Source organism: Cygnus olor, chromosome 1 (assembly GCF_009769625.2).
Source record: "Cygnus olor isolate bCygOlo1 chromosome 1, bCygOlo1.pri.v2, whole genome shotgun sequence".
NCBI lineage: Eukaryota > Metazoa > Chordata > Aves > Anseriformes > Anatidae > Cygnus > Cygnus olor.
The window spans coordinates 125061291-125073191 of record NC_049169.1 but is presented as its reverse complement, the minus strand read 5'-3'; the positions used below and the strand labels follow the sequence as shown (position 1 = coordinate 125073191).

Sequence of the window (11901 nt, the reverse complement as noted above, 5' to 3'; positions counted from 1 at the left end):
TATCTCGATCACATTTTGGAACCATCCGCTTGTCATCTGTGTTTGCAGATGGTTGAAGCCAGTCACTTCCTGCTAGATAAAAGCATTCCACTTTGCAGTCTATTGTTCTGGGACATTTTTAAGCAGCAGCATAAATAGCCAAGACGAAGATATGATCAAATGAAAAGCATTTGATTCAAGTGATTCTGAGTTAACCCAGGATTTTTTAAGCACACCCACACACTCGTATATAAAGATTAAAAGCTGTTCTGTTTGAGTGAGCATTAGTTAATGCAGCAGACGACACAACGACTTTCATTTTGCTCTCACGGGCAGCAGAGAACCAAAACAGACAATAACTGCATCAGAAGGAGAATGAGGAGAAAGCACATGGTGGTGGAGTCTAGGGGGGGGGTCAAAACACCTGAATTACCAGGTAATTATCTTCTTAAATGCCAATGTGGCATATGCTGAATATTACTGAACAAAACACAGGTATCTAAATTTGTATTCCTAACCCAATGGTAATCATTTTCTTCAGGGTATGAGAATGCATAAGGGAAGGACTGTCTTTAAGGGAAGAAAAATCTACGCTTGTATTGCGAGAGTGGTGTAACAGCAGTTATAGCTCAACTGATGTTTGCCCAGGTTCCTTTCCACTACTGACAAAAACACTGCTTTGATCCTCCCAAGCCTCTTTGAAACTACACCAGCAAATTCAAGCAAGACTTCAGCTCCCTCTGCTAAATCAACATCCCGTCTTTCCCAGCCTGAAGGATTCACAAAAACAAGCACCGAACATGTTGCGAGATACTACTTTTCTGCTTGAGGCGACTACATGCCTTATGCCTGTATTAAGGAACCTGCCTGTTTTATAATGCCCACACAGACTGGTATTTGTATTGCCAAGATTCGTTTGTTTTTCTCTACAAGTTTGTGGAATATGCCCAGCCAGAATACCCAACCAAGTAACAACAAAGATGTTTGCAAATGTTTTAAATCCTATTTACTTTGTATTTTCTTGCCTGTTCCTTTTAGATAACCTATGTATCGTACAGGCACTCGTCTAAGTTCCAACCTTCCCACTTCCCTCGTGTTCATTACTGATTGATTTAGGAACATTTAAGGCTCACCAACAGAGCTTCAGGAGCTCTGAGCTACTTGGATTACAGTAACTCGTGAAGCAGCACAATAACCTGGATTACAGTATCTTCTGAAGCATCTCCAAGACAGATTAGTGGAAATAGCAACAAATGATGAAAGGGCTTTATTGTGCAAAGATTTCAAAATGCTGGAAATCCTTTTATATTTCCCTTCGCCTCGCTTTTTCTCCCCTCCCCTAGCCAGGAATGAGGAAACAGCCGAGTTATTCTATAGCTGGTTCCCACCACTGCCACGTTCTGATTCCCATCGAGCTGTGCATTCAAGCAAAAACAAGGCCAAACGTTAACAGCTCCATTCCCATCCATCTGCTAGACAGGAGCTCACAGATGCTTCATTATATACCTCCACTGGCACTGATGAGGCAGAAGATTTGTATAGAAAGGAGGGGGAGACTCAGACAAAACACAAGATTCATTGTAATTGTTCTCATTCGTAATTCTATTAGCTAACATTAACCAAAACATCATGCTACTTTAAGCTTTTCCTCACTGTTAAAAATACAGGCATTGTCAACAACATCTCAAGAACCTTTCATACACTGTATAAAGGTCACACACATGAGTTTAAAGAAGATGGGAAGAGGAAAAGAAATCACGACCGGTTTATGCAACTGGATTTTTATTTTACATATAAATAATAACAAGACTGAAGAATTTTGAGACTTGCTACTTGCAGTGCTGTTCCTGCAATGGGACAAGCATGGCAAACTTGAGTCCCACCGCAGAACTGAGGATTTGGGTATCGAGACTGACCCAAATGTAATGTCCTTTCTCAGGTTCCATTCCAGAAGCCCAAGCAGCACACTCTCAATCTTTCCTGAGAGGGAAGGCAGATTAGTCACATTCAAAATCAAAATGGATTCAGACGGTTTTCCTCTTTTTCTTGGGAAATCGTTGCTTACATCTGTATTTTTGTTCACCTAAATAATAAAAAAAAAAGGGACAGATAAGGGGGAAAGGAAGAGAGAAAGCAGAATTATGGTATTATAGGCCTTTTCTTTCCATTGTCAAAGTGCAACTACAACTTTTTGCTTTGATATTGCAGGTTGATCAAAACCTATTTCAGGAACACTCAGTACAAATTTAATTCTAGTACAGAGATTTCAATATTCATATTATTGACAGTACACCACTGTCTGCTCTAGACAACTTGATTCCTATAGTTGAGCTGTATAGAAATAGAAAAGAGAAAGAACACTTCATAGCAACAAAACCCCAACTGGAGTCTTTTGTAATAAATCAACTTTCTCAAATGGAATTCTTTTTAATTCCCACCAAGTGCATTTTTTAAATCTCACTTTCTCTGGTATAAATCTAGGGTAATTCAATGGGAACAAATGGAATTAGATAAAAATAAAACCTGAACAGGGTGAAAGTGACATATGCCATGGAAAAACACAAGCTTGTGTCACTTCCATGAAACTCTTCAGTACAACAGCTGAGTAAAATTAAAACTTGCTTCTCCTATGAAGGGATGTAGCTTGAGCTGTAGTTTGCATATAATTATGAACTACAAACATGCACTAAAGGAGGTGCAATGCTCCTATTTTTTGGAATGGAGAAATATGTTACTGCTTCCAAGAAAAACCAATTTTGTGCTTGGCTGACAATTCACAATTCAAGGAACCACGCTGGGACAAATCCTTATGAGGAAAGTATGATTGTGTTTATTTTAGTAACCAGATTCAACTAGGAGCATTGACAACGGTTTAAAATACAGTGAGACTTTCATGACTGATCTCATGCAGAATAAACAAACACGTCTTTTCAAAGATCACAGCAGTGGCCCAACCTTTGGGATCACTCAAATCCAGCAAAACATCTGGACTTGCGTATGGAGTTAAATAACTAGGTTTGATTTCAAGCAGAAGGAACAAATTGCCACCCCCACAGAACAGATGGAAATTGATACTGAATTGAACTTTCACCATCTGGTTGCTCTAGGTCAAAAATCTAGTGGTTTTGTTTACGTATCTCCTCCAGAAACAACATGAGGCAAAGCAAGTAGATTTCAAAATCAGCAGCACCCAGATACTTTAAACATCTGAGTAATCTTAACTCTTTCAAAAGAAAGACGATAGAGCATCTGAGACAGCAGCCACTAAAAAGCATTCCTCAAAATTTATGTTCATGTGGTAAGAAATGCTGAAAGAAAATAAAAGCTATTTATGGGTTTCTGTTTGTATTGAATCTCAGTATTTGTACAGTGTCCCACATAAATAAAGAAAAATTCAATTTTCCTGGCTTTTTAATTATTTAGTAGCTCTACCCTAACTCACCAGCAGCACAATGGTTTTAGCGAATTTTAGAGAAGCTTTCCTCCCACTTGGTTTTCCTGAATATCTTTACTCAAAACAAGACTGTTCTTCCTATTTTCATGTATTTTTATTTTATGTGGCTATTGTATAAAATACTAGCAAAACGTATTTAGAAACTTCATATTCTGAAGGAAAACTAATTCCTACATCTGAAGGAAAAACTAAGGTACTCAGCAAATCAGCCACTCAAATACCTTTGCCCTTATGAGAACTAGCTATAGCAATTAAAAATACATGAATGGAAACAACATTAGAAACTAGTTTTACTGTTAAAGCTGGCTGTGTAATGGTAGAACGCTGCTGCTCAGCAGATGTGTGCACTTCATCACATCTGCATAACATTTGTGACTGGTGGTGACGCATGGAAGAAAAAATTGGTGCAGTTTTCTAAATGTGGACTCTATTTACACAGTTGTCAGTTAGGGAAAAAATAATTTTACTGGTAAATGGAACACTGAACAAAAAATAATGAAGTCTCTACAACACTAGAATCATTTTCTGATGAAAAATAATTCTTAGCATAACATGAAAGTAATACAGGACAAAAACAAGCAACTACAAAACATGTTCAGAAAAGATACCCTTAACATTTGTTCTCTGAGAAGACGATAATCTGATGTTTTGTCCTAAATGTTGTCCAATTACATTACTGTTTGTGATAAGCCTCAGACACACAGCTATTTTTATCCTACGAATTAGAACTACTTTTAGAAGTTAGAAGAGTTTTGTTTTGTTTTCTTATTTTCCTTAACAATCACAGGACTTGGATGAGTTTAGAAAGCAACTCAGTAGCAAAGTCATACCAGAATTGGAGTCTCAGCTCTAGTTTCTAGCTCAGAGAACTGGGAAACGCTACCCCTTTTCCTCCATCACTAGTTCCCAACTGATGAAGCATGTCTCATTAGCGAGGCGCATCAACACGAAAGGTCAGGCACATCATGGACTGTTACAAGCTGTAAAATGTGGCTGTACCCTGACATTGACAAAACTTTAGCGAAAACGTAAGAGCAGGGAAGAGGTTCCTCTCCCCTCCTTCACACCTGCACAGCTGTGACAAAGAAGGCGAAGAGATTTTTGGTTTTGGTACAGAAGGCAGAAATGGGAAGAGAAGAAGAAAAAACAAACTAACAATATATTAAAAAGGCCTTGTTAAAAGAATTCATAACCCATCGAGGACACATTTACATTTACTTTCTATACTGTAAAGAAGAAGAATTTAGATAATTTAACTTAAGCACTGTTAAGAAGAATGCATATTCTGGACAAATGTGAAGTTTAATAAAAATAAAATAGAAATTGTTACCTCTCTTCCCCATTTCATCAATATGAAGAAGATAACTACAAGTCAAACCTAATGTTCAGCTTTTCCAGGTTATTTTGCTGCTGCAGCTATATACTATCACCAGTCTTTAGCCTTTACCTGTTTGATGACAAGTGATTTGGTGTTCTACTTCGGGGCGTGCTCTTCATTTGAAGCAGCATGGATGTCCTGGGGCTTGTCACCCTCTGCATCACCCTTGAGGCGACAAAAACAATCCATGATTAGTATTTTTGCTACAACAGCAGACCTTTTAAAAAGATGAAACAAAAACTTCTTGCAAAATCAAGTGGTTGATGAGGCTAATTCATTATGATATACCCCAAAAATGATCTCAAACTGTTTCTAGGATTTTAGTCTTCCTGTAGTTAGCTTAGCAATTAAAGGATTTGAAAGAACAAGTAGTTCAACAGAAATGCTTTAATTGACTCATTTTTGCCTGCATTAATAAGAGAGGATGAATTCCCACAGAGTGGTTGCTATTTTGCATTCTTTGAATTCTTTGTGGATTTATACAATAGGCCTCTTTCAGCACATATCCTTTGAAAGACTGTCCTTACACTTTCTCTGAAATAAATGACAGAAATCAAAGAATGAAGAGAGGCTTGTTAGAGCATCTGGTCTATCTATTTGCCAAATATACTATCACGAACACTCTCTTCATTATGGTTTTAAATAGATATTAATGAAGAAAATACTTAAAGGGCCACACACACGGCTAGGGGACTGAAGCACATGACATACAGGACAGAGACCTGGGTCTGTTCAGCCTGGACAAGACCAGACAAAGGGGGAATCTAATTGCTATCCACCCTTACTTAATGAGTATTTGCATATTTGGAAGAGCCAGGCTCTTCTCAGAGGTTCACAGCAGAACACAGTTGTAGAATGGCAAATTTCTGCTAGATATAAGGACAAAAAATAACACTGCACTGATCACACACAGGAGCAGGTCACCCAGAGGGGCTGGTGAATCTCCACCCTTGGAGATTTGATTGGACAAGACCTGAGCCACCACATCTGTCTTCAAAGCTGGCTCAGCTTTGAACATGGGGATGGATGAAATGACTGGAGGTTGCACCCAACCTCAATTATTCTTACGTTTGAAACGTGAAAATTAAGTTGTGCTTTCTTTTTATTCTAAAAAACAGATTTTTACCAATATGCCTTAAATAAATGTGATGGAAAATATACCAAAAGAATCCAGAAGAGATTGGAAAACAAAAAAAAAATTACAGGATGGTTTGAATTTACACTCCAGTACACATTAAGCACTGTGGTAAAGGCACTGAGTCTATGAGACAATATATATTTATGGTCATATGGTGTGTGTGTGTGTGTATATATATATATATACACACACACACACACACACACACGAGACCAGTATATGCTGTGCTGGATATATGGACCCAATACACCAAGATTCAATTATGGAGATAATTCTTGAAGTTCTTATTCAAAATATGTCTAGCAAGATCTTAAAAAGCTAACCCCTTCTTAAAAAAAATAAAAAAATTCTTTTGATCACTATTCTGGATATTTCATAGCAAATGAAATCATATCCATGAAGCACACCCATTTCAAAGTAATGACCTACTCCATAATCCTCCCGGTACAGGAACTTACAAATTATGACATTTTACAACTCACAATGAACAATCTGACTCATGATGCCTCATCTCAGGGATTACTCAATTCTGAACAAATGAACTAAAAATATGCTGTTCACAGAGGGCTCTGTGTTCTTCCACTTGCTTGTCTTGACTTTTGGGAAAAAAAAAAAAATTACCACCACCTAGGTAAGGTATTTCATCCTAAAAAACAAAAAACAAACAAACAAACAAAAAAAAAAACAGACCAAGACAACTAGCAATAAAACCTATGGGAAAACAAGGGTTTTGCTCAGTTCCTTTGTATTTGTAAGGCTGGTAGGTGTCATCACTGGGCTTGTCTTTGCTGATCTATCAGCCTGAGTTCTGGGCTCAAATCAGCCCGCTGCTCACACACAAACTCATTTGCTCAATTAGCAATTAAGAAGGTCTTTTAACTCCATCTGCTGTATGTGCCCACTACATCAACAGAGAGTGAGCGAGACTGATAAAGCAGTAATATGGGTAGCCAGAAAAAGAAGTCCTTTGAGGTGCCAAAGGAAGCGAACACACCTAATTTAACAAAGTGTCAAAGTCCTCAAGTCACACCCAAAACAAATCAGAAGCAAAAAACGTGTCTAGATCAACGACCCGAAAGACCGCCTCCTCCATGGCGTTGTCATCGTTAGAAGCGGGCACATATTCAAGACACAGTCCTTCTACTTTCTGCCGGAACACAGCCACTTTGTAACGTATCTGGGTGGACAGAGTTCACGCGTCAGAGCCGTACCCCGCAGCAGGAGTGGAAATGTTTTGCATTCTTACGCAACTGCGAGCTTCAACTCAATGGTGACTGGTAACAAATCTCCGTAACGCATTCATAAAGTCTTCAAGGCACTGGGATTCCACAGGATTAAAAAAAAATCATTATTTGAAATCCAAGATAATACTGGAATAAAGGGGACTGTACACAATGCTCTTTATAAAGCTTTAATACGTAAGTGATTAAAAAAATGTCAGCTTAGCTCACTGTGTCTAACAGACATGGATCGAGACCTAAACTTTAAACAAACTTCAAAAAAAATAATTATTTCTATCCAATTTTACTTACATATGAAAAAAACAGTCCAAAAGGAACTTAGCCACCATTTTTGTTTGGTTAGTTTTTTAATTTGACTTTCTCCTTACATTACAGCCTACTCTGATGCAAAAGTCAGTTTCTGTTGCTCCCTCTGAACAGGAGCAAGATGGCTGGGCCCCTTTACAGTGGCACCTAACCACAGAAATTATAACTCTAAAGAGAGGCATACATGTCTATTATGTTTATGGAAAACTCTTAAAAGGTAGAGTCTGGCCACCAGAAAAGAACAACAGGTACAAAAGAAAAAACAAAGCATTCAGGCTCACAGATTAATAATTTACCCTTTCTTCTGTCTCTTTTGTTTGCAATGTATTGCTTAGAATAAAGATAACATCACTGTTTAACCTTATTCATCCTCTCCTAGTCAATCAAAGACAACATGTTTCCAGTTTTGTAATTTTAGTTGAGGTTGAAATTTACTCTCTTAGAAATATGGAACACTTTAAAAATATTACCGTGTTTTAAGTTGCTCTGAAAAGCACAACTTTATGTAGGGTGGATTCTTCCTTTCCCACCTCTTTAACAGTTAAATTCATCACCGCCCAAACTAACAAGTAATAACTTTTACATGTTTTACTCCGTTGTTGTTCTTAGGACCAAAAGCGAGTGTGTGTGACACCATTTTCTGTCCACAGTAGATGTTTATCATTTAGTTCAGACGACCAAACTTTTGCTGTTTATCTATCTATCTGTATCAGCCGCTCATGTTGTATTTTAAAAGATACTCAAAACACAATTTAGGTCTGCTATGATCACAGTTTATGCTGTTCACAGTAAAGCTACCCAGTCAAGACGCTGACACCACAACTTCCACTTTCATCATTTCCTTGAGGCAAGTACAGGAAACAAGCCCACCGAAGCCGAGCAGTCTTTGCACTTGGAAGCACTGTCACCAGCAGACACTTAATAAAATACCCAAACAGCTGTGCTTATTTAAGCGTGTGTACATACATACTTACATAAGTACTTACGTTATGTATATGCAGAGAGTATTGGTAAATCACAGATGGTTTCTACCAACAGATCAGGAACGAAAACCAAACAATAAGCTGTAAGAGTTTCTTTCAATCTCTGAAGTTGTTTAAACAACCAAGTGGCAGGCAACAATGGAAGAAATACAGTAAGAAGCAGTCTTCTGCAAGATCTTATTACTCATTGGAAGAAAGTGGGGAAGAGCACGCAAAGAAATGAACAGGGACTGAAAAAGGGGATGTTTTTAGAGCTCTAGCACTGTTCTGCCACTTTGGTAAAAACAATGGGTGCCTGATTCAGTGTCATGGCAAGAGGAAGAATCCAAAATAGCTGAAAATACAGCAAAACACTGATTAGTGTAAAGAAAAGACAGAGAGCTGACCGAAGAGAATGCTTTTTCGATGTGTTTCAGTATGTTTTAGCTCACTGGCTGGAGCAAAACCTGGGTCTAAGCGAGTTGGTATCAGAACACAAGCCTTTGTCACTTGAAGATGAAAGCACTGTAGTACAAGAGCTAACAACCCTACAGTACAGTACAAATGACAGAAGTATAGAGACCAGAGGCAGAAGAGGAAGGGCAGGAAGGCTGTATTTCACAACAGTAATCATCAAATGAGCTGACTGACAAACAAACAACTTACAAGTCATCTGTATTAAACCGTTGCTCTGAAATACTGATCCCGAAGCAGTTTTCTGTAAACAAATTATAATCTGTTATACATAAAACTACAGCCCTTAAAGTTATGCTGCTGCACAAAAATCTTCCAGCTGCTATGGTCAGTCCAGCCCTCTGACCTAACAACAGATATTAAAGCTGACAAACGCAGCAAGAATTAAAAAGAGATCGTTTTGGGGGGAAAAAAAGAAGCTGCAATTCTCTGGCTTAACAGTTCAGCCAGCACTAAAAGGCAAAGGTAGAAGAAAAGAAGCGTAGAGAAAGATCTTGCATGACGTTATTGGGCAGGGGGAACAGTTATTCACAAAGACTAGCTGAAGCCACTGCAGGGTATGAGCCTTCATAATTGCAAAACCCCTGTTATGAAAGTTTGCTGCTGCCTAAGACTACTCAGAAGGGTTTCAAACACTAGACATCATGCTTAAAAACTGTTCAAAGGCATAGATATGATGCTTTACAAATTTTGCAAACTAGGATAAACAAGGTTCGAAGGACGTATCTTCCACTTCACTATCACTTTTCCTGAAGACTCACAACCTGGCAATATAAATTTTAACAGTAATTCCACTGATTTTTGTGGAATTATTTCTTGTGTGTAAATATGACTCAGGTAAGCAAAAAATTTTCAGAAGGTAAAACCCTTAAAATACACCTGGCCTATCAACAAGCTGGTTACTTTTCTTACACCATCTTCTCTTTTGGGAGGAAGAAGTAGTAAAGTTATCCACTTTATATCAAGGTAATGTATACAGAAGCTAAATAACTACTCCTGCCATCCCTTATTAGGAAAATGTCTCATCCTTCTGTAAATAAAAAATGTGGACACAGATTGTCACTTATGATACCTGCATAGTTTTACCAGAGAACTTTCATACTGACAACTACTTCCTACAACGATCTGGCTTCAGGATACTAGAAATCTATACTGTAAGTAGCGTATTCACAACTTTACAGACTGACTTGCTGTATGGAGGGGCTCCAGCCAGTGTTTCAAAATGTTGCAGCAGAAGATCCTGGAATTCATCTTTCTTGGCAGAACTTAGATTTGAGTTGATGATGACCTCAGTTTGGCATAGCTTTTTGCCTCATAAAACCTTCAGAAAATTAACATACTGCATCTATTTTAATGACCTACTGCTGCACAAACATAAAGTTATTTGCAGCTGTGGTACCTATCAAACAAATTATGAGCAGCGTAACAAATTATCACAAGCCAAGAAGAGCCACCCATATATTGTTTGACTATTTGCAGGGATCCTCTGTGTAGCAACAGGAAAATGCTAGAGCAAATGACAAAACCAAAAAGTAACATCTTTTGCTCTGGCATGGTTTCACAAGCTGGGTTACATCTGCCATAACAACTCAAGAGTAACGTTTGTATTTGCCTTCACTAGGAAGGAAATCTAGGTGCCTACTATGGCAATAAGGAACAAATATACCAAACCAACATGATTCTTTCACCAGGCTGTCAAATTAGGGCAGAAGTCCTACAACCTATCCCAGAAAGCTTTCCCAACTTTAGTACGTGAGAGTTAGAAGTATTTATTTTTCTTCCTTGGCATTTCTATACCAGTAAAAGCTTCAATAAAAACGCAATAACAAAAATCCTTTTGCTGGAATAGTTGATGCTGATTAGCTGAATCTTATCAGCTATATGAACAGAAAGTACTTTTTTGCACTAGTGTGACACAGCATTAGAGAGAGACTGAAAATGTTTTTCTTGGGCAGACTTCCTCTCTCACCGTAGTGGCATGCTGGTGCTTGTACATACAAAAAAAGTAGAGGCTTTCATTATTAAGTGTGACTGACCACATCCTGGTAGAACAGCACTGCACAGTCTTTAATAAAACAAACGAACAAGCAAAATCTCCCTCTCCCTTCCCCCACAAAACCAAAGCACCTTCTCAACCACGTATTTTATACTGTTTCATAAACTCAGACCAAAGGAAATTTCACAGCAGACTTCTCCCATCAGAAATACTTTTCACTCCAGAGACTTCCGAACTGATGTTTGGCTTCTCTAGAAGTCACAGAGACAAAAGCCTCTCTTTAACAACTTCAGAGGACTAAAAAAAAAAAAAAAAAAAGAGGCTGCATACTTCAGTGGTAAGCGATCACTGAACTCCTGAAATGCAGGAAATTTCACCCAATTCATATTGCTTCTTCACTTCAGTCACTTTTTTTTTTAATCTTGCCTAATTCACCAAGTTAACTGGCAATAGTTAACATTAACGTCTGATTGGTTAGATGAACTTTAGAAGGAAACTGTTCAATGGCATTTCAATTTTTTGTCCAAATAACATTTTGGCATCTAAAGGGTGTGATTTAAAGATTCTGCAAGGAGGAAGAGAAAGAGCTGTGTTTACTTAGTGGTCTCTCCAATTTCACATGCCCTTTGTTTTTCTGCTGAAGTAGCAAGTGCTTGAATAAACCTTATAGTAAGATAAAAGCTTCAAAAGTTTTCGCCTTCCAATAACAATCATGTGTTTCCTTTTGAAAGCCTAGGACACAATAAAATAAAAAGCTCAGCTAAACCTTATTGATGCTGTCTGTTTATCTTTCTGAAATATTTTAATATTTTAATGTTGCTTATTTTTTGGAGACATTTTTTGACAGCCTAGGTTTTACAAAAGGTACAGGATGATTAACTAACCTTTGTTTATTCAAAAAATTACACAAGTACATTTACTCAAATGCCTAGAGGCCAATACAGGGTGAGTATCCCCTGATGAAAGTCTCCAC

The 11901-nt window shown here is 37.9% G+C and overlaps 1 protein-coding gene across 5 annotated transcripts in view; it reads right to left on the bottom strand.

The window, feature by feature from the left end:
- Positions 1-1744: 1744 nt before the first annotated feature.
- The window catches only part of APOO (apolipoprotein O), a 31813-nt gene continuing 21656 nt past the window's right edge, over positions 1745-11901 (bottom strand). For all 5 annotated transcript variants that reach the window (XM_040531796.1, XM_040531815.1, XM_040531780.1 and 2 more), the window contains 2 exons: positions 4881-4976; positions 1745-2062 (listed from right to left, as the gene is read on the bottom strand). In XM_040531796.1, the coding sequence (XP_040387730.1) occupies positions 4908-4976 (69 nt within the window). In that variant the 3' untranslated portion in view covers positions 1745-2062; positions 4881-4907. The remainder of the gene's footprint in view (positions 2063-4880; positions 4977-11901) is intronic.